Source organism: Fomitopsis serialis (assembly GCF_022376445.1).
Source record: "Fomitopsis serialis strain Sig1Antser10 chromosome Unknown B0H18scaffold_3, whole genome shotgun sequence".
In the NCBI taxonomy this organism is placed as follows: domain Eukaryota; kingdom Fungi; phylum Basidiomycota; class Agaricomycetes; order Polyporales; family Fomitopsidaceae; genus Fomitopsis; species Fomitopsis serialis.
The window spans coordinates 384,904-407,544 of NW_025954963.1; the positions used below are offsets into that span (position 1 = coordinate 384,904).

At 56.7% G+C, this 22,641-nt stretch overlaps 4 protein-coding genes across 4 annotated transcripts; 2 read left to right on the forward strand and 2 right to left on the reverse strand.

Annotated features, from left to right (window-relative positions):
* Positions 1 to 6,014: 6,014 nt before the first annotated feature.
* B0H18DRAFT_1113642 (uncharacterized protein) lies at positions 6,015 to 10,098 on the reverse strand (the record flags this gene model as incomplete). The annotated part of the gene is made up of 11 exons (XM_048032982.1): positions 6,015 to 6,094; positions 6,143 to 6,389; positions 6,504 to 6,949; positions 7,001 to 7,304; positions 7,359 to 7,508; positions 7,994 to 8,036; positions 8,083 to 8,295; positions 8,349 to 9,167; positions 9,220 to 9,339; positions 9,388 to 9,785; positions 9,841 to 10,098. The coding sequence occupies 11 exons, from the start codon at positions 10,096 to 10,098 to the stop codon at positions 6,015 to 6,017; spliced, it is 3,078 nt and encodes a 1,025-aa protein (XP_047899576.1).
* A 295-nt stretch (positions 10,099 to 10,393) lies between these two features.
* On the reverse strand, positions 10,394 to 12,563 carry B0H18DRAFT_950582 (uncharacterized protein; the record flags this gene model as incomplete). Its single annotated transcript, XM_048041962.1, has 3 exons — positions 10,394 to 11,230; positions 11,308 to 12,440; positions 12,494 to 12,563. The coding sequence occupies 3 exons, from the start codon at positions 12,561 to 12,563 to the stop codon at positions 10,394 to 10,396; spliced, it is 2,040 nt and encodes a 679-aa protein (XP_047899577.1).
* A 2,585-nt stretch (positions 12,564 to 15,148) lies between these two features.
* B0H18DRAFT_852415 (uncharacterized protein) lies at positions 15,149 to 16,613 on the forward strand (the record flags this gene model as incomplete). Its single annotated transcript, XM_048039614.1, has 2 exons — positions 15,149 to 15,655; positions 15,711 to 16,613. Coding segments are annotated over 2 exons (1,410 nt in total), but the record flags the coding sequence as incomplete, so codon positions are not given.
* Positions 16,614 to 18,935: 2,322 nt separating this feature from the next.
* Positions 18,936 to 20,784, forward strand: B0H18DRAFT_972839 (uncharacterized protein). The gene is made up of 2 exons (XM_048043890.1): positions 18,936 to 20,611; positions 20,695 to 20,784. The coding sequence occupies exons 1-2, from the start codon at positions 19,153 to 19,155 to the stop codon at positions 20,778 to 20,780; spliced, it is 1,545 nt and encodes a 514-aa protein (XP_047899579.1). The 5' UTR covers positions 18,936 to 19,152; the 3' UTR covers positions 20,781 to 20,784.
* Positions 20,785 to 22,641: the final 1,857 nt, after the last annotated feature.

The following is a 22,641-nucleotide window of genomic DNA, read 5'->3' on the forward strand; positions in this document are numbered from 1 at the left end:
AGATTGCGTTTTCGGGGCTTAGATAGCCTAGAGGCGTATCAACGTCTGACAGGTTCCGCAGGTAATGCAGAACTTGTCTACGTCTCGTCCCAATTTCGGCCACCAGAACCACCGACGGATGTACTCAGAAGTCTTCTGAGATCCAAAGTGCCCTATCGTGGTATGTGCCTGGTCAATCACCACCTCCGTTAGGAGGCGGCGCTTGATCAGCGTCCTGGGTACACAGAGAACCTCTTCATGTTGACGGTTCTTCGTGTATATCAGTCCGTCGCGTACTACGAAGGTCTTGAACTGGTCCGGGGACTCCAGTACCTTCCGAAAAGTATGGTCGTCCGAGTACCCAGCCTTCATCGCGGAGATGAAGTCCGTGTCCCGTTCAACCTTCTTTCGCAAGGATGGTCCATTGGTCAGTGACTCAGCAACCGTTGGCCCGTTGCCATTCCTTGATGGTTCCTTCTGAACCGGCGTGGACGTGGGCTGGGCGGCGGACAAGGCTGCTGCCTCAGCCTCGCGTTCGTGCTTGTTCTCGACGAGTGGATGGGATGCTAGTCTTCCCATTCGCAACTCGAGAACACGGTTCGAGGGTAGGTCATCGAAAGCGGGGTCCAGACGCACGTCCGCATTCACCATGTGGTGTATCGGAGTGACGTCGTCGGAAGTGTCGTTCTCGTAGTATCGAGACAGGCAATCCGCTACCTTGTTCTTTCTTCCTTCGACATACGTGATGTCGTAGTCGAAGCGGGACATGTACTCATACCATCGAACCTGGCGGTTTGACGGATTGGGTATCCCGTTGAAGAAAGTGAGGGCTTTGTGGTCCGTAATGATGTGAATCTTACGACCAAGCAACTTGTCTTCCCACTTGAGCAGGGCTTCCATTATTCCGAGTGCCTCTTGCTCATACGTTTTGTACGCGCGTTGAGCACTCGAGAATTTCTTGGACAGAAAGCCTGCAGGTCGACAAGTCTGCCATTCTGGTCCTTGACCGTACACGGCGCCTACTCCGAATAGTGAAGCGTCCGTGATCACCCAAATGGGTTCGTCAATCGAGGGGTCAATTGGCTTCAGTATGGGAGCCCGACTCACAAGTGCTTTGATTGATTCAAAGCATTTGTCGTGCAGTGCTCGCCATACGAATGCTCGGTCGTTATGGCACATGTCGGCCAGCGGGGACGTATAGCCACTTACCTCGGGCAGGAAATGCGCGAGGTAGTTGACTAGTCCCAGAAACCGCTGCACCTCCTTGTACGAACGAGGTGTCCGCCAGTTGCGGATGCGATCCATCTTGTCTCGATCGGCGTGCAGTCCTCGGTCGTCTATGAGATGACCAAGGCAGTCCATTCGCTTCGAGTACAAGTCGCATTTCGTCTGACTGAGGTATAGCTTGGCCTTCCTCAGTCGGTCGAACACGATACCGAGATGTTTCTCGTGTTCTTCAACCGAGTTGGAGAATACGAAGATGTCATCAAGGTAAACGTGGACGAAGCGTCCGATGCAATCTCTGAAGATCGCAGTCATTAGCGACTGGAATGTAGCAGGCGCGTTGCAGTCGCCTTGTTGCATCACCAGGCTAAGGAACGTGCCGTAAGGTGTAGAAAACGCCGTCTTCCAGACGTCTTCTGCAACAATACGGATCTGCTCATATGCGTCGGACAGGTCGATTTTCGATCTGTACTTCGCTCGAGCCACGTCCATTCTGATCTGGTCCTGGTCGGGAAACGGTGTCACGTCCTTTCGGGTATTGTCATTACGCTGTCTGGCGTCAACGACAGTACGCAGTTTGCCCGACTTCTTTGCAATGCAAAGTAGCGGAGCGGCCTGCGACGTTGATACTGGTTCCCACCATCCTGCATCTGAATACCGCTCGATCTTGTCGAGTAGCTGTGGTTTCATAGCATCCGGGCACTTGGGCAAGCGGTACTTGTACTGCTTGTCCTGGTCGATGAGCGGAATATAATGGTTCACCTCCCGGAATGGCGGCAATCCGGGAGGTGGAGGCTTCATTATATCCTCGCACTTCTTCAACCACTCTTCGCGCAGTGCGTCGAGTTGTGGGTCTTCATTCAGGGACTGGCGTATCTCCTCGTCGACAAGGAAGTTACGCACAGCTCTGTCAACCTCGTCGTTGGTTCCATACGGATCCAATCGACCGAGTTTGTCTCGCTTGGGCTGCTGCGATGAGTGAGGCATCGGTGGATTGTCCTCGCTCAGTCGTGGCAGTTTCGCTGTAAACTGATTTCCTCTGTTTACAGGCACCTTCTGCCGAGGCATCACCACTTCTACTGTTAGATGTGGTGGCGGTCGGTCTGAAGCCTTCAATGTTGGGTTGCGTACCACCTGCGGCGCCGTAGGTGGTACCAACTTCTTCGTTGTTCTATCCACAATAGAAGCGACTTTTGGGTCGCTCCCTTCCCCCCTCAAGACCTTGTTTCCTTCTTCCGCATAGCGAGACAGGGGGGCTGCGCAGCGGTGGATCTCGCTACGCTGCCCTATTGTCTTGAGGTGGTAGCAGCACGTAAATGCGCCGCTACCCTGTCTTGACGATTGTTTCGGCGGTGTTCCCACACCTCAGCCTCCTGGACGGGGTGTAGGCAGGGATGTCTACGCCGTCAATCCAGATCTTCCGCGTACGAAAGTCTAGGACCACGTTATGCGCATTGCAGAACGTGGTGCCTAGCACCATATCATACCGGTGATGTCAACGACATCGACGTAGTTGACGTTGTTGACGGGGCCAACCGTAATCTTCGGCAGCGCACCATAATTTATGGTGGTGCGACTGCCCTTCGTTCCAAGCTGCAGGTTGATCTGCTCCTTGAGATCAACCCTGTCAGCCTTGGACAGGTACGCCAACTCCGGTGATATAGTGTCGGTCGTGCACCCTGTGTCAAACAGAGTGTACGCCTTCACGCCGTTGACGTCGACTTCCGCGCATAGTGTTCGCTGCGAGTCGGGGGCGCGCTTGGGCTGGTCTTTCGGATCCGACGTTCGTCGAATCTTCGAGTCATATAGCCAGGCTGCCTTCATCGATCTCGCCGAGGGCATGACTTGCATGGCACACGAGCGCACGATGTCGGTCATTGCGGCATCGTACGACTGGTGGGCCAGCTGTTCATGGCGCTGTTGGGTCGACTGTTGTCGCTCAATCCGCATCGCACCCATCCACATTGAACCCATGTGGACGGTGTGTCCCTCTTCGTCATCTTCGCTACGATCGTCCACAGGAGAGTTTTCTCCTGGGTCATCGTATGCGTAGTCTCCGTAGTCGGACTGAGGGTGCTGGTCGGTTTCGATACCTGTCCTAGCATCCTCAGTGTCCACTGTGTTGACTTCTTCCCGTTCCGACGTCTCTTCGACCGGCTGGTCAGTCTGATGCATGGCGTCCGCATCGCTTTCTTCAGCGACGCGTCCGGCATGCATCTGGACCTTCTTCGGGTACGTCTTGCTATAACCTCCGTATGGACGACCATCGGTGGTCGTCTTGCCGGTTGGAGCAGGAGTCTTCTGGAACCTGCTGGCCGATCCATCCATCTGGTTCCCAGACCTGAAGTTCGCACCGTCCATCTGTGTGCCTGTCTTGAATCGTGGTACAAAGGGTTTCTTCCCCTTGTTCAACGACTGACCACCGCCGGTATTCTTGTTACTGGTGGTGGCAGGCGTTGCTGCCTTCGTATTGGCACTACCACCATCCTTGGCGGTAGTTACCATACGTTGCAGCCACAGCGCCGATCCCGCTTTCTGAGATCGCTGGGCATGCTCGTACTCATTGGTCTTCTCAATGATCTCCTGCAGCTCAGACCTCTCCGGTGTGAGCATGCAAGTGTTCCTGAGGTGGTTCTCGACGTCGCGGGGAAGGGCAGACATAAATTTGCCTTTCCACACGTACGGGCTTGGCTTCTCAGCCATACGTTCGCCATACCGAGTCAACCGGTCGATCAAGTCTATGGCACCGCCCTTCTGGGTGTATTTCGCGCCATAGAATGCTTCGGCCGCCTCGATCTCACCATCCCGTCGGATGTACCGCTCATGTAGTATCATTATTACATCGGCGAACATCCAGGCGGGCTGGTTCGGTTTCGTATAGTTTATGCTACGGATGTACCACATACTGGGTTCCCCAGTAAGTGAGTCGCCTAGCATGCGGAGCCTATCCGCGTCCATCCGCGGTCCTGTTACGCGGAGCGTCTGGAAGTACGAGAGGAGCTTGTAGAGCCACTCTTCGAACTTGTACAGATCGTCTTCGCCGCTCCAGGCCGCAGGGGTTTGAAGCTTAACGGATCGCAGGTACATGGGAGGGTCATCCATCGGTGGATCCCCTACCATGGTCTGGATCATGTTCCAGCACTTCTCCCTCGACCTTGCCAAGGGGTCTAACGCAGTTCGCGTGCGTGCTGGGGCGGTGCTTACGCTCTGAGGGTCCCGGCTCGTACCCATGTATGAGTACGCCTGGAATCTCCCATAGCCAACCCCGCCTTCTTTCGCCTTGGTTGGGTCGTTCCCGGAGTTAGAAGTGCTTGAGCCTCCAACTCCTGGTTCGAACACAACGTTCGGTTTCGGGGGAACTGGCGGTATAGGTACTCCACTTGCTGTGTACCTATAACCGTCGTTCTCGGTCCTTGTTGCACCGCCGCCGGTTCTCGGTGGAGGTGCGGGACCCGGCATGTGAGGGGGCGGATCCTTTGATGGTACAGGTCCGTCCTTCATCTGGAAGAACGCGTACCCCGGCCCCGATGTACGGTACGGAGACCTAGTGAATCCCGGTTCACCAGGTCTCGGTTTCCGTGGTTCCGTTGGTACGGGACCCGGGGTTGGGGGTACTGCTTGGGCAGTGCCTCCTAGGGTACTGGCTAGCCGTTCCGTGGCTGCCATTCGCCTCGCGAATTCCGCATCCGACTCGTTCCTTCCCTTGGGGAGGACCAAGTTTGCTGCTGCGAAACTCATGTTGGGATCCGCGTTGATATCCGGCCGCGCCGGTGTCGAGGTCGCCGCTGGGGGCGTCCTTGGCGGCGGTCGCTGCGTCGGTATATCATTCGACGACTCGTCTTCAGTTTCAACGGTCGTAGGCCTAGCCTTCCCCCATCCGCCGAACATGCTTTCTGCTCGTTCCGGCCTTTCACGCTCCTTGCCTTTGCTCATGGGCGGACTCGACTTCCGAGGCGACGAACTTGGTTCGTCTGTCTCGTTGTCGGCCTCCGTTCCCGATTCTCCTCCTGGCTTGTTCGGGATTCTTGCCTCGACGTAGTTGACCATTTGAGCCGTTGCAGGGAAGACCTGTACTATTTTACGATTATTTAGTCACTTAACAGTACTACTGAAATGAGTTTTAAGTGACTTCACAGTGTAAGTATTGATGAGCATGAGTCTCGTAACAAGTACCTATGATGTAATTCATAACAACAGTACTTGAATTGTATGGAGTACTTGTCTAGTGCACCCGCTACAACAGTACTTGTGGTCGTAAGTAGTACCTGTCAAGCCCACTCGTGACAACAGTACCTATGATCATCAGCAGTACTATTTGTCAATCCCAGTCGCGACAACAGTACCTGTGGTCATCAGCAGTACTTGTCGATCCCAGTTGTGACAACAGTACCTTCGGTGAAGTACCTGTCGGCCTGATTCATCACTCCATCATCATCGACTTGAACGTGTGTACTTGAGATCACATGAGTTGAGGTGCAATACAGTACTGACGAGCGGTGTACAAGCGAGAGCATTCAAGTTGAGTGGGGGATAATATTAATAACGAGGTGGGCACTCAGGCCCAATATAAGTACAAGCAGCACTGACGAGAGACATAGTCAAAACACAAGAGATACAAGAATTAAGAGTGAGAGGGGGGAGAGATTGAGGCGAGGAAAATGGGTCGAAAGAAGGGCGACACGTCAAAGACGAGAGGACTGGTACCAGATCGGGAAGGAGTGTGACGAGAAAAAGGAAGGTAATGTACGACGCGGAACCCCGTGAAAGTATACTATTCTTCTTTTAGTTGGAGCACGACCTTCGTTGTCCTATTAAACAGAGTACCGGGCTTCCCGGGCCTCCCAAATGCGCGTGGCATCTGGCCATTCCGGAGACTCTGTGGCATCATCGTCTATGGAAACTGTCAGGTGAGCCCGAGTACTTGACAATGAATACTCACTTGTTATCCAATCAAGCGTAGGCAGCTCCTCGAGCCCCCATTGCGCCCACACAACGGTATCCCCTCCGTGCAGCTGAAAGCGAACGTCGGCGAGGTTCTCCACATGCATGTATCGCCACTTCTGGTCGGTGCTGAGCCACACCGCAACGGGGTCCATGAGCTCCAGACCTGAGGCGGTGCAAATGCGTGTGAAGGACACCTCGCGCACATTCAAGTCGAACAGGTGGGGTTCCGGCATGTCATCATCCTACAAGACAGTTAGTGAGTGAGAATATCAGCCATGATGTCCCTGACTTGCCTCGGTGTAACCCCATGATAGGATGAAGGCTTCCTCCGCCCTTGGTGAACTCGCGCGAGACACGATTTCAGGCGAGGCCGAGGATTGACTGGGATCAAACTCCACTGGAGATGAAGGGCGGATGGGTGACGACGCAGGCGGCGCCGCTTGCGATGACGCCCCGCCACTTGGTCGCTTGAGAGCCTCATCTTCGTCGCTCGTATCTCCGGTAAGATCGATCACGTCCTCCGTGTTGATAGCACGACATTTTCGAGTGGGTGTCTGTGCTGCAGCCCCCGACGATGATGGCTGGGGGCGGCGAATGACAGTATGAGCACGCGGGCGTTCAGACGGCGAGGACGGATCGTCCACAGCCCGCCAATAAGAGGCAGAGTTATCTGACTCCTCAGCCGAGGAGTCAGACAACTCGATTATGTCTCGCGGCAGTGCGGGTTTGCGAAGCGGTCGACCGGGACTGTGTCGTGGCCTAGCTTCAATGCGGTCATTGTGCTGAGCCTCTCCGGTTTGCCCTATGCATTGCTCAGCGTACAGTTCGAGGTTATAATGTCCACTTAACTCACCATCTTGCGTCTGAGATGGCGCGTCGCGTCGCTCACACAACTCGCGAGCTTCACGGTCCAAGCGCGCCCGCTCAGCTTGCGCGTGGCGTTCCTCGTCAGCGTGGTGTTTCACCTGATCGTCATGCACTCCAGTCCCATCTCCTCCGGTGGTACGTCGTTTCCCCAGTCTTTTGAGGGCAGTGCGCGCAACACGCAGCCGGTCAACAACCTCTCGCATGCGAGCGATGAGGGCATGTTCGTCAGCACCGAGCGAGTCACTCAAATACTGCACTCTCTTTGCCTTTGGGCACGAAGAAACTGTACACTGTTGATCGAGTCAGTGTACCAAATCGTTCGATTTGTTAGGATGTAGACGTACCAATGCATACCACCGTCCATCGTTCGCATTATTTTGGCGGTACTGTAATTGCCTTTTTGGGTTGTGCGGACAGACGGGTTGGTGGACCTCGGGCAGCGACAACTGCCGAACAAAGTTCTTGAGGAGGAGATCAAACGCATTGTTTGTATCCTGAGTGTTTGGAGGTGTGTGAGGTAACGCAGGTGAACTTAGAGCCGACCTGGATATCGACGAGCGGATTTTGCCTCGGGAAGGCGTGTTCGATGGAAGTCGTGGCATAGGGGATCTGAAGGTGAGGACGACTGGGGCGAAGGGACGTGCATTGCTCACCTTTATATAGGCGAGCACGGTTATTGTTCGCTCAGTCGGTAGCCGGGAGAACCACAACTCCTGGCCACAACAAGTGGCATTGCGAGCAAATTGGGACGTGTTCAACTTGGTCTACGGTCAAAGCATCGCCACACGCTCAACCGTGGCGCGTGGATGCCTGCCCCACTCGTAGGCCCATCATGAACGACGGAACCCTGATTGACTTCTCGGGCGCAGCATGCTCCGAGACTCCGGGGCTCTTGAGAGGGAGGACAAGGTCCAGTAACATACTTCGTGTACACATACAGAATCGCAAGGGGTACATTGTAGGCTGTCTACGACGATACTAAATCATTCTCTCCTCGCTCCATGGCTGCGTAATCCTTTCTCCTGTGGCGAACGTTAGCAATGATCGTGAGCGAACATGTCGACTTACTTAGCACGCTTCGGCCTAGTGCTGCTGGTGGCTGCCTCACTGGTGGAATCGTCGCCCTTCCTCTTCCTCCCCCGCATTGTGGTTTGACCCGAGGCTGTCGTCGCAGTGGCGGCGTCAACCTGAGGACCCTTCCGACCACGTTTCGCAGGGACCGTCCCCTTCTTGGTTTTCTTCGACTGCTGGCGAACAACAGGCGAGGCATGTTCGTCCTCGCTCGGTGCGAGCCCAGAGACGCTGTCCTCGCCGGGTCCCGACCCGTTGCTCACGTCTGGGAGGGTGGCGGGTCATCATGGCCGCCTCCCACCACAGAGCCCTCGGCAGCGACGCTGACCTCGCCGAGGGGTCCGTCGACGGAGTCGGCCAGTCCGCTTCCCGTCACAGCGACGTCGGGAACATCACTGACATTGCCGCTGCGTGTGGGAGGGGAATCGCTCCCTGGCGGTGGCATCGCGGGAGCGGCGAGACTTCCTCCCGCCACCGGGACCTCTGTGGCGACGCTGACATCGCCGTTGGGCGCGGCCGGGGCATCGCTCACTGGTGGTGTCATCGCGGGAGCGGCGAGACTGCCTCCCGCCACCGAGACCTCGGTAACGACGCTGACATCGCCGTTGGGCGCGGCCGGGGCATCGCTCACTGGTGGTGGCATCGCGGGAGCGGCGAGACTGCCTCCCGCCACCGAGACCTCGGTAACGACGCTGACATCGCCACTGCATGCGGCCGGGGCGTCGCTCACTGGTTGGCGCATCGCGGGAGCGGCGAGACTTCCTCCCACCACTGAGACCTCGGTAACGACGTTGACATCGCCGCTGTGTGTGGCCGGGGCGCCGCTCACTAGTGGTGGCATCGCGGGAGCTGGTTGTCCAGCATCTGCCACTGAAGGCTCGTGAACGGGTGCTGGAGGTGCCGCAGATGAAGCTGGCTCGGTGTCCTCTTCATCGACCATGTGGGGATCGCCGGGGGCTTCAGCCACGCTGGCAAGTTGCTGCTGCTTGCGCAAGAGGACGAGCTCGTCGAGCTCGTCAAGCAGCGGATTGGTTTTCATTTGAGCTACGAGACTGTCGGGGGACGACGCATTGTTGCCAATTCTAGCAGAATCGTCAGTACACTACAATGGTCGTGCGGAAGTATGATACGTACAGATATTTGACGCATTGCCCGTCCTCCACAACGCCAATGTAGAGGAAGTATTGTGCGTCTGCTGTCTTAGCCCAGGTGTCGACAGACACCTTTGCCGAATACAAAACACGCTTCAAGTTACTGATACGTGTCAGTCACAGAGGTAGATTGACAATGTTGTGAACGCACTCGGCTTTAGATGTGGTGTCCTCACCCTCCCAGGCGGTGTCTACTGAGGTTGGCGCTGCCTTCGCTTGCGCACGGGCCACACTGGCCTCTTCCTTCGATCGCTTGGACTCTTGCTCATACGCCAACACCTTCTCCGGGTTCGTGGCCTGCAGTTCGGCCAGCGCTGCCGAGTATGCTAGGTTCACTTCGGTCTGCTGGTCTCCCGCGTCCGAGCCGGCGGCTTGTCGTGCCTTCTGGCCTACCTCGGGGTAGTCATGCTTGAAGAGATCCATGATGCTCTTCCCTCGCGGTACGGCGACCGTCTGGGCTTGCACTTCCGGGAGATCTAGGATCCTGGGTATGCCGTTCTTGAGTTGGTCGAAGTACGAACGATGGTTCGTTATCCAATTGAAGATTTTCTGGGCGAATTGGGGTGAACATCGAGAGTATACGCCTGGTCTGCATAACACGTACTGTAACCCTGTCGAAGACTCGCCCATCGCGCTCGGCGTCCGTCTCCAGACGAGTGCCTTTGCCAGCCTTTTTCAGTTTATAGATCTTGGGGTCGAAATGGCTGTTGAACTCGGCGGCGATTCGCGTGGCCATGGCTTGGTAACTTTCCGTGGGACGAGCTTTCACCCAGGCGGTCCGGACAGCGTCGACAAGCCATGCGTGTTCGTCGATGTCGCGTTCGGGGTCCACTACGCAGGTGCGGCACGCGGGAGCGTTCATGGTGTGAGGAGGTGGTAAGAACGATGGTCAAGAGGGCGCGTCGTTCAGTGGCTCTTTTTATATTGTGGAGGCCACCTATGGCCACCGATCGCATGCTGGGGTCGCTGTGGAAGGCACTAATTAGGATATACAGTTCAACCTGTGACCAGACAAAGCCACTTAGCCAGATCAAAGCGACGCTTTGTCTCGCAAACGACCATTTTGGCATGGCGGGGCATTGTCAACGTCGCGGGGTTCATTTCAAGGTGATGTTCTACAGTATTCTATGTACATACCCAGCGAAGACGTCCATACGCTACACTACTGGAACCACGGGCGGGCAGGGGAGACGGTAGAAAGTAGAAGTGAAGGTCGTTACATAGAACTGGATCGCGGCAGCCTCAGTTTGCTTGAACTCGTAACTGTTCTCGCATTGGGCGATGTCCGTCATCGTCCCTCGCAGGGCAGGAGGGAAGTCCGGCCACACGCTCATCAGTGAGACGAATGCGCGCAGATTCGCGCGGCGCTCTCGCCAGCCGTCCTCCCCAGCGGGGGTCCAGCAGGCGAACGACGAGTCCACTACAACGGCAGAGAAGCCCGATTCCCCCGTACGGCCTCGCCACACATCCGCGATGAGCTGTTCGCGCTCCCATTTGGCAAAGGCATCCTGGCTGTGGTTGACGAGACGGTTGTCGAGCGCGCGCAGTTCGCACCGCCAATTGACCTCGTGTAACTCCCAAGTGACCCATCGTAACAGTTCCCGGTTCAGACTCGCCGCGACCATATCCACTGCTATCCCACGGTACTGCACGACCTCGGCCGCATCATATGGCAGCAATCCGCCGACTTTGCCACACAGGGCGCCGACAGCCGCCCGCCGTTCTGCTCGCAGGATCTGCAGGCCATTACGCGGTGCACACTGACTCGTGCCTTCCCCTTCAATGGTATCACCCTGGTGCTTAGTCTGCAATTCGGCAACCGGATAGTCGCCGTAGAGAACGTGGCGCCATTCTGAGATCCGCAATGGGTGACCAGAAACGTGGGCGTCGACCAACCGGTGGCGCAGAAAGTCTCGGATACGCACGTAGTTGTGGATGTACCGTGCTTTATGCTGGTCGGCGTCGAGGATGATAAAGGGAGGAGGGAGGTAGTACTGAGCAGCGACAAGGGGGGGAATGTGAGCGGCGAGGCAGCCACAAGGGCAGCACGCCAATTCGGAGTTATGTTGACCACGTTCCTCGGGGGTGGCTGAAAGTGGGTGGCGGGATGGGTTGAGACGACGTTCGCCCCAGAGCGCGTGCCACGAGCGCGTTTCCCGCGTTTCTTCGCGTTGTGACCAGACGCATGGGATGATTGCGCTGGTGGCAACATTGGCATGATGTCGTTCCCCTTGAAGCGCTTCGCCTCTCGCTCGGCAGTGGCCGGTCGAACAATTGTCGGCAGTTGAGGCAAAGACGAAGAGCAAAGAGTATTGCAGACGAAAATCACGGAAGCGTGTGTCCAACGACTGGGATCTTGATGTGTGCCGTCCGGATCGTACCAGCTCTTCGGAATGCGGGGCGAAGCAGGTGTGTTGTTGAGCGAAGAGGCCCAGGGTCGCGACAGCACCACGTCACGGATCATGAGACCCTCTCTCCAAGGTTGAATGAGCCAGAAGGGGATGCCAACCCGAAAGAATAGCTGGGCCGTGGCGCTATTGCGAATGAACGCGCCGAGGACCGCGAGAGGTTGATGGGACCAGTTCTTGACGCTGCGCATGCGTTCCAGGACGACGGTATAGTAGATCGTGAGCCCGCAGATCTCGAGGATGATTCTGTGAGCCATCCGGCCCGTGACGAGTGCATGATGCTCGGTGGTCGGGACCTTTCGAAGGCGATCAACTGCATTGCGCAGCAGCAACCCCAGCATTCGCCCAAGGCGTAGGGTTGCAGCGGGGCGCTCGAGGCAGGCAGCTGCAATAGCGGATGTCTCGGCGTCATTGTAACGCACGAGCACTTCGCGGGCGATCCTGAACAACTCTTCTACAAGATCGGTGTTTAAGAAACCGAACCCGTGTACGCCACACGACTTTGATTCCGTCCACGGGCGGTACCCGAAGCCTTCGTAAACCTGAACACTCGGTGCGTACGGTGAACCCGGCGTCGGGATGCACGCGTGATGGAAGACCGCCTCGTTGAAGACCTGAGGCCAACGTGTATACTCTTGAGGACCCCACAGGCCGTCTTGATACGTCACGACTTCCCGGCCTGCAATCCTTGGAAACTCCGGTACCCATTTGTCGAACGGGGTGGTGATGATGTTGCAATCGTCTTCCGCATCGACGGCAGATCTGCCATCAAATGGCCCGAGCGGACTGCGCCATTCTGAGATGGAGTCAATTTCCCTGGCCCGGAGTAATTTGGCGGACGGTACTCACGAGATGCCGGAGTAGCAATCAACTTGAAGGCAGTCGTCTGCACCTCCCTATGTAAGTTGGCGTCGGCCATAGTCTGAAAAACAGCGGATCAGTCAACATAGAACTCAGCCAGCCCGGCAACAGGATGCGTACGCGTTATGAAAACGCCTCAGTATTGAACAGTTCAAAATAGCGTGCGAGATCGAGCGCAGCTAAGCATGAATTAACGGTGTACGATAAGCCCAGCCTTTACGACGTGCTTACCCAAACGAGACGCTGAGAGTCGCGTCGGAACCTCAGCAGGTCTGAGGACACGACGTCGAACGGTGTTGCGGCCTTGATGAGTCACTCTCGCGCCAATGAGGCAGCGAGGAGGCGAGGCAAAGGTGAATTACGACAGCGAGTCACGAAGTGATGCGAGAATTGCAGACGGTCAGAGTAAGCAGAAGACTCGAGGAGTTTGGCCAGCTCGGGACGTTTGAAAGCCAACTTGAGGTGGTGAAGTCTTGCTGATGCCTCGGCAGCAGATATACTGCGCCGTAGCAAGTTCGCGCAGGAAAACCGAAGTCTACCCTGGATCGCAGAACCGTGTCTTGAGTGGACGATCGCCGGTGGAGAACCCAGAAGTTGAGCGACACCTGTCAGGAAGGCGTGACACTCGCAGTGGGAAGCGCAGAGAGCCAGGCGCCCAAGTGCGAGGACTTACCGTACCCGGCGCTTTGGGCGCTCAACTCCCGCCGATCTCACTCTCGAAGATGCTACTCACCCGGTCCACCGTTCTCTCCACCTGTCCTTCTCACCCCGTTTCTGCACCACGCATCGACATCGCTGGCCTTGACGTCCGTGTTGGTTTCGACCATGCGTTGATGTCTAGGCCGAGGGAAGCTCCTGTTCACGATTGAGCAGTCGAGCGACCCTCCTGGCCTCCCTCAAGCGTCCCACTCAGTGCTCGCCTCGCTCGAAAAGATCTCGACGCACCCTCGGATATACACCACATCCCACGCAAGCTTGTTCGCTGTCAGTCAGGTCCTACACTCTCCTCTTCTCGGCATTCACACTCGGCAAGCCGCGCGCATACGATGGTGCGCCATAGCATCGCTGCGAGGCTCCGAAAGCACACGGCTGACGCAGGAACATGGACCAGCGGAGGTATGCAAGCCAGGGGCATGGGAAGCAATGGCGGCTGGGGCGTCTGGAAATTCGAAGGTCAGTCAGTCCTATTTCGCTTCCGAATCCCTAGAGTACTGGCACGCCGTTCGCGTTGCGTATGCGAAGTAAACCTCTCGTCGTGCACACGCATCTGTCTGTATCCAGTTCTGCGTAGATGTCTGCGTTGGGGATAGGCCCGGGTGACGCATCCGCGGACTGCTCAGGCGATGCGTTCGTCTCGACGTGTGGTGCTTACTGCGCCTTTCCTCATTGTCTTGGAGTCGTCCCTCGCGCGCCTTCATGACTGAATGATTGCTTTACCAGACAGTGCGTGAACTGCGCGTTGCCAGACAGCACGGCGATACTCCTCCCGCAACCTGCGCCTTCTCGGGCGATCGCGGTCGTCTGCTGGGTCCAACTCAGGCCCTACAGCGACCCGGTTGGGCGACACCGGTTGATGCACCCTACGTTTGCCCACAACGCTCCCACTCGACCGCGGTTCACGCAAGTTGATGATCTTGCAACGTCGGCAATCGGTCCCTGCCAATTCCAAACACAGTCTTCCATCTCGCCAGAGTGAGTGCTCGTGTTTCACCAACCTCTCGTACATGCAGTAACACAGCGTCCTCTGTAACAGCCTCGTGCGGTACCGACAGTCACGTTCACGCTCGCACCCATTCTGCTTCCCTACGAGACACTCCCGGCCCTGCCGTGCGCGCGAATGAGCACATTTCGGCCGCCTAGCTGTACGACCTGTGTCATAACACAATGATGTATGTTTGTGCCTCGCTAAAAAAACAACGATGATTCCGTAGTCTCGCTGGCCAAAGCGACAAGTCGTGCCTTCCGCCACATGTTTGCCACTCCTGTCTCCAACTTCGCGTTGCGCGTGAGTGGCCACGCGCGGTCGCAACGCCTTCTCCACTGAGCGATTGCCTTGCCTCTACCCCTGCGTGCTCTAGCGCTGCAAGTGTTCCTCTGCTGTCAATAGCGATGGGCAGACGCAAGGCGAAGATAGTGCAGGAAGACTACCTCCCTCAACCCATCGTCATTCCCGACGGACCACCTACAGTCACCTTCGCTCCGAACGGAGAACAGATCATCGAGTTCCTCTCACCTGGACGACGAAAGGAGAAGCGGGCGCGACCTTCCCCCGTTGATCCTCCCTTGCCATCCTTGGATGCTTTCCTCGCGAACGCTGGGCCTGCTGCTGCGAGCGATGCAGAGGGTTCGGCCACCAATGGTTCTGCCGCCACTGCCACTTCTCAAGACGTGGTTGATCCTACATCGAGCACGCCGAGTGGCCCGTCTGATCTCGCGGGGCAGGACGAGCCTTCGCAGGCCACCGACAATGGTACCGAACCCAAGAAAGGCCATGGACAGGTACGTCGCGACATTAACATAGACCATCGCGAATCATGACCATCGGCCCAGCCTCTCCACGTTTTGATGTCCCAATTCCTTGACAACTGGGCGCAGAAACTGCTTGACGTGTTTCGAAGCCGAGAGATCGCTCCAGAGTTCGGCAAGCCATGCTACGATTGCCAGGGCACTCACGCAACATACCGCTGTTCCGACTGTTTCAACGGCCCTCTCCTCTGTCGGGGATGTATCGTAGTCTCGCACGCACGCAATCCACTCCATCGAATAGAAGAATGGAATGGCAAGTACTTTCAGCGCAAATCTCTCCATGACGTTGGGCTCGTCTTCTCGGTGGGTCACCACGGCCGGCCGTGCCCTTCTGCGATCACCCATCAAACATCCCAGCTTACGGTCGTGCACACCACTGGGATCCAATCGATCAACATTCAATACTGCGGGTGCCGCCGGGCGGGTCAACCACCAGTTGAGCACCCACTTCAGCTTTGGAACGCAGGCTTCTGGCCAGCGTCGTTCTCCCGACCACAGACTGTCTTCACCGTCCATTCCCTTCGGTTCTTCACCCATCTCACGTTTCAAGCTAAAACGACTGCTCACGATTATTACGGCACACTGCGACGCATGACATCGAACGCCTTCTTCGGAGATGTAAAGGTGTGTGCTCCTCGGGTTTGTTGTACTGGTAGAGTCGGACTTACACGGGCGGCAGAACCGATACCGAGAGTTCTTGAGTTCGCACCGCCAGTTCACATACATTCAAACATTGAAGAGATTCGCGGTCAACGTCCAGAGCAAACCGGACCCTGGAAGCCTCGCGTTGCGTTGCCCAGCCTGTCCTCAACCTGGCGTCAACATGGATCCCGACTGGAAGACCCGCGCTGAGAATGATTGGTACAAGGACGCTCTGCACTACGCGAAAGACGGGAACTTCAGCCTCCATCAACATGACAAGAAGATGGACCCGTTGGACTTCCCGTTGATGAACGGCGGGGCGTACTACGTTGACAGCGACAAATACCAGGAGTATCTAGACAAAATGAAGGTATATGCAGATGCCCAAGACGAGACGACAACATGCAGCAATTTCAACGCACTGTCCGATCGCTACAAAGGGAAGATCAAGACCGGCCAGGTTAGCCTCTCGTGCACACGCCACGGCTTCGTGCTCCCCTGCGGAACCGTTGACTTACATATCGGGGAACGCTACGCCAACGTCGACTACGCGACACTGTCCGGCCTTCAATGGTTTATGTCGCTCTGGCTCTGGATCAGCTCGTACGACGTCAACTGCAAGTATGGCTTGAACTGGTGGCACCGCGTCAAGCAAATCGCCACGGCGTTACCTTCAGTACCGGGCGTCACGGCCGCCAAGGAATTGTGGCCCACCATACGGCGGTGCGTGCCCAAATTTCACGCACCGTCGCACACAGGAATCTGCCGGTACCTGTGCTCGTTCTACTACATGCCTGGTGTGGGCAACACGGACGGCGAGTCGGTTGAGCGCAGGTGGGCAGCGCAGAACGCCATAGGCCGATCTGTGCGTGAAATGGGCCCAGGCCATCGGCAGGACGTCCTCGACGCACACAATTCGGACTTCAACACACAGAAGATGTTCAAAATGGGTACGTGCGCGCGCGTCGTGGCGAGTATTGAGATGCTAACATCAGGACAGGCGAGTACCTAGAAGGGAAATTACGACTCGCGGAGAAATATTACACGAAGAATACCTGTGAATTGAACACACTGGAGACTACGCTAACTAAGAACCGCCTTCCGCTAGATGTCTGGAGACGAGAGGAGGCAGAATATGTTGCCCAAATGACGGATCGCCATTGGGACGGAACCAAGGTCAAGAATCCTTACCAATCTGCAGTAGACGAAGGTAAGTTGTGCAGCTCACTGCGAGTGGACGTAAGGCTCACCACATCAGTCCCGACCATCCACGAGGTTTTGGCCAGACTGAAGCAAGACGAACAATCCGAGCGACAAAGGAAGCAGCAGGGACATGGAACCAAGCGGAAGGCCTCCGTTCTGGACATGCCTGCGACGGTGGAAACGGCTCGGGGAGGGATTGGTGACATGCTCGCAGCTGGTTTCGAGCTGGAGAGAGAACAGTAAGAGAACACAACTGTGTCCATTAAGATTCTGTTCTAACTACGACTCGTTCGGTACAGAGAGTCCTTAAAGGCGAAAGTCAGCGCATACAAAAAGCAGGCGTCAACTGAGAAGTACCGCGCGATCACCAAGGAACGATCAAAACTCGAGCTACGACTGCAAGACTGGTTGCTCTGGCAAGAACGGCTCGCGCGACCGAGTCTTGTAGCTGCCGAGGAGCTCTTTGACGACGAGTGGCCATCCTCTGATGCCGCCAATGTGGAGGAAATAGTGATGCGTTTCCCATCTTCATTTCCTGCGAAGATTCGTAATCACGCACTCTTTGAGCGTTTTTCCGCGGCCGAACAGGAGCTGCGCGTGGCCCATGCCAACGATGTCCTGAGGAAGATCAGGCAGAAGTTGCATTTCGAGGCCTTTTACCGCGGCCAGAATGGTGGATCTTTCGGTCAACAGGCGCAGGACAGGTACAACAAGCTGAAGAAGACAGAACGAGAGAAAATCGAAGCGTTACGGCTGGAGTATGAGAGTATGCGACTGAAGGCCGCCCGACTTGCAACGAGAGATCGCCCGTGCGAGTTGGAACCGCTACTCAATGAGCAATGCAGGCCGCCAGTTGTTGCGGATGAACGGATGGGAAGGCGGAATGAGTCGGTATCGTGGCTCTGGCGAGATGGTACTTATCATGGGACCGCTCTCGACAAGTGGGCTGTGGAAGGTGAGTACATACCTGAACCGGTTGTCGGATAGGTTCACGCACTAAGTCTAAACACAGCTAAGCGGCTTGAATGGTTCCGGGCCAGTGCACGTGCGACGAGGTGGACTGAAGAGGTGGAGCTAGTGAAGGAGGAGATGCGACGTACGCAACGCTTCTTCTATTACCACATGAGGAAGTGGGAGGAGCGAGCGGAAGTGGGGGAGAGCGCCAACATTGGTGAGCGAGGAGCGGCGGCATATGCAGCCAGGTAGGTCGCTAATCAGCGTGGTGGGATGGTCAGTACACTGATGTGCCATACAGGCAATCAGCTATGTATTCGCGTCTGCTTTCGGATGCGCGGGAACACTTCCCATCCTCGGTACATGCATCGGGCGATAGTATAGTAGCCCCGCTCGATGTACATGTGATTGATCCCGAGGATGATGTGGTGGGTACTGTAGAGGAGGAGGGGGCCGATGTAGAGGAGGAGGGGGCCGAGGATGATGTGGTGGTACTGCAGAGGAGGGAGATGATGACGAAATCATGTATGAATAATTGTGGGTACTGGTAATGTGGTTCACGGTGGCAGGTACTTGGAGGGTGGTACTGTTGACAAGTACTTGAAGTGTGGTACTGTTGGCAAGTACTTGGAGTGCGGTACTGTTGGCAAGTACTTGGGGTGCCGTACTGTCGGCAAGTACTTGAATTATGGTATTGTCGGCAAGCTCGTCACGGTGTATGGATGTTCTCGATGAGTACTTTAGGAACGAATGTTCTCGGTAGGTACTTTGAGTACAGATGTTATTGATGAGTACACTGGGAATGGATATTGTCGGCAAGTACTTATTCTGTGCTTGCAGTCGGATAGTACTGCCATACTGAGTGTGCCTAATTAGGCAATCAACTGTGAAAAAATGGCAAGTACTTGGATTTAGACAGTCACTTTGAAGTCGCGACAATAGTATTATAAAGTGAATAAATAGTAGCAGAATAGTACTTGTGTCCCCCCTACTATTGATGTAACGGATATTCCCGTTACGGTATATCTTATCTCATATGATTGTTCTTGTTTGTTCGAGGGCTCGTATGGCGCGCCAGCGCACCTACGAGACCTCAGTCCTTTACCATCCTCATCGCCCCATGTATGCTACGTGTAGACAGTCCCTCTGAATAGAGACTGGGTACAGCGCATACCGGGCCCGAGGATTAAGGGACGCTACACTTTTTTGCGCTCCAGAACAGCTTCTGTTCTGGGGACTATCTACTCTAGGCAACAACCTGGAAACTTCGAATTTCTATGCTTTACATCCAAATCTAGTCAACTTCGCAACCACTCAAGAAGATGGCTGGATCGACAACCAAGTCTCCCAAGCACTCGCGTAGTACTCGGGAGGCCCACCGCGCGAAGGTCGATGCGAAGGTGGATGGACTTCTTGACAGTTTTGCGAAATTCTTGAAGAGTATCCCGGTCGAGACACGAGCCACCCCCGATAGGCGGTTCCGGACACTCGATGACTCGATGAAGCATCTAGATGATGATATCACATCGTTCAGACGCTCCGTGGAGCAGGACAACGAGTCCAGACGTCACCGTCGCACGACCTGCCGGACTGAGCTCTCAGACCCCGAGAACTCGTCCGGAGCACTCGCGAAGCAGGCACCGTCCGACCGCGAGGTCGAACGCACAGCACACGCAGAACTGTTCGAGCCCAAGGTCGAGCCCATTCAGAGCTGCCAGGAGAACCCGACTCCGCCTGTTCCAACCGAGCCACAGGAGCTGGAAAGCTCTCCGACGAGTGGTGCGCGCACCGAGATCGACAGCGCTGCCGCTGTTGAGCCCGTGTCTGAGCCCAAGGGGTCGCGTCCTGAGCAGATCGAGCCCGACATCGAGACTGCTCAGAGATGTCCGGAGACTCCGTCTCCGATTGCTCCCAGTGAGCCGACCAAGCTCGGCACCACACTCAAGAGTGGTGCACGCGCTAGGTTCGTCGACGCCGCCGTCGCCGAGCCCGAGTCCCAGTTGTCCGACAAGATGACTCGGTCCTGCGCCCGGGAAGGCATAGGGACGCGACCTCACGTCGCATCCCCGGATGTAGACGAGCTTCTGCTCGTAGATCCACATGTCGCGTGCTCAGAAATGAGCCGCGACTCAAAATATACAACTATCGCGCCGGACGACGTGCCCGACGCGGCCAGCATCGAGCTCGACGCTCAATGCGTCGAGCGTCACGCGCACGCGCCGAGAGCAAGCACTCCCAGCGGTAGCGCCGGAAGTACTCCTCTCAATGCTAACCGCCACCTCGACCTCCACACTGGCAGCCACCGCCCGCGTGCAACCGCGTTCCAACCCGGTTCGCACTTCCCAACGGAAGTGCGAGCCGCGCTCTGTCTTTGGACAGCTGAACCCTTCGCGGTTCAGCTGAAGGATCGACCGGTCAGTACCGACCGCCACCTCGCGGTCGGCAACCCCTCCGACGACCTGGCACCTCGCGGTACAAGACCGCCAGATCCTTACTCTCCGATCCTTTCCCTCCGCCCTCGCGCCTCGCATCTTGACTCAGGAGGCTCTCCTCTCGAGTCTCATGACTCTGGCGACACCCGTCGCGGCTCTGGCGACACACAGCCCAGCCGCACGATCCAGGACTCACACGACCCGCGTGCAAGTCCAGCACCAGGCAACCAGGCTGCGCGAACCACGGGAAACGCGGAGCGAGGAGAATGCGAGGAAATCAGGAAAAGGAAGGAGGGGGAAGGGTGCGGGGCGAGCCTGAAAGACGAGCAGAGAGACTCAATAAACGCAGGTACGCCCTTGGTGGACGTATCCCACTCGCCACCGCCTCCTTCTCCAATGCCCACGCTGGCACATGTATCGACGACCACACAGGTCGTCGTATGTATAGCAGGCCAGGAAGGCGGCACTGTCGTGCTGCGGCACGACCTGACCGTCGTGCCCATTGGTCTGCAAGGTAGCACTATTGCGATATGGGACGACCTCGCGGTCGTACCGTACATTCCGCGAGGCGACACAGCGGACGCGCCGCAATACACGTCCGACGTGCCCCATCCAGCATTCACCAGCTGTCGCGTAGCGAGATCGAGGATCGAGGGTACGCCCATACTGGACGTACCCAACTCTCCACCGGTCCTCTCGCTCGTACCCAAGCCAGTGTGCACTTCGACGAACGAGAAGTCTGTCGTGCGCACTACTGGCCACAGGGACGGCCTGTACGCGCTGCGGGACGACCTAAGGGTTGTGCCCTCCTTTTCTCGAGGCAGTATGCCTGTGATACGGGACGACCTCGCGGTCGTACCGGCCAGTCCGCAAGGCGACACAGTGGACACGCAAAACTGCTCGTCCAATGTGACTGGTGTCTCCACGAACACGCCTGGAGCTGCAGCAACAGACGGAATGTCTGTGGTACGCACGGGCGGCCACGATGATCGCGCGAGAGCGATACGGGACGACCTCGCGGTCGTACCGTTCACTTCGCAAGGCGATACGGCGGACGCGGCGCAAAGCACGCCCGACGTGTTCCACCCAATATTTGCCAGTCGTCGCGTAGCGAGTATGCCGAACTGTTCGCTCGACGTGCAAGCTACCGACCAGCAGCAAGACTTGATGCTCGAGGGTACGTCCATACTGGACGTACCCAATTCTCCGCCGGTCCTCTCCCTAGTACCCAAGCCAGTGCGCACGTCGACGAACGAGAAGTTTGTCGAGCGCGCTACTGGCCATGGAGACGGCATGTACGCGTTGCGGGACGACCTAAGGGTCGTACCCTCCGCTTCTCAAGACAGTATGCCTGTGATATGGGACGACCGCGAGGTCGTACCGTCCACTTCGCAGTGCAACGCGCTGGACTTGCAGTACCGCATGTCCGACGTGTACCTTGAGACCGTCACCATCCATAGCGTAGCGGCCTCAGAGCTCGAAGATACACCCATGCGGGACGTATCCAACTCCCCGCATGCTCTATTGACAGCGCCCTGGTGTACCAACGACTGCGAAGTCGTATCTGCTGTTCCGCCTAGCGATGCGGCTGACGTGCCATGTCGCACGTCCGACGTACCCTGTTCATCCACGAGCAGCGGCAACATAGTGGAAGGCACGCCCTTAAGGGACGTACCCACCTCACCAACACCCGCATCGGCGAACGCGGAGCTCATTGGAAGCTCTGTGGGCCACGATGATCGCACGAAAAAGATACGGGACGACCTGATGGTCGTTCTCTCCGACTTTCAAGGCAATACGTTTGTGATACGGGACGACCTCGCGGTCGTACCGTCTGTTCTGCAAGGCGACATGACGGACGAGCAGCATTGCTCATCCAACATGTCCCAGTCATCTGTACACACTACCGGTGAGTACAGAGTGTCGAGAAGGATCAGGACGCCCTCGGTGGACGTACTTATCTCGACATCTGCCATACCCACGTTAGTGTGCGTAATGGCGAATGTAGAGCCCGTTGGGCACAATGCCCGCGGTTCGTCGGGCCACCGTCTCTTCATATCCGCCTTCATGATCCATTGTGATCATGGAGATGACAGCACGTTCACATCTCGGGACGACCTTCAGGTCGTACCGGGACCCGTCATTCGCCAAGGCGAAGCCGGGTATGCACAGCGCTCTGAGCAGCCCGAGACTGCCGTCGGGTCTGCTCAATGGCACCTGGAGGCACTGCCATCCCGAGGTGTCCCGGCCCAAGCGACGAAGCTAGGCATCACCCCGAAGGATGATGCACGCGCCGAACTCGAAGACACGTCCGTCATCGAGCTCGCATCCGAGCCGAACGAGTGGTGCGTCGAGTCGACGCATCTCCGCGCTCGGGAG

Coding starts and splice junctions, on each gene's coding strand:
- B0H18DRAFT_972839 (XM_048043890.1), top strand. CDS start 19,153: ATGGCTGGATCGACAACCAAGTCTCCCAAGCACTCGCGTAGTACTCGG. Junction 20,612..20,694: donor GAGAGACTCAATAAACGCAG/GTACGCCCTTGG, acceptor ACGACCACACAG/GTCGTCGTATGTATAGCAGG.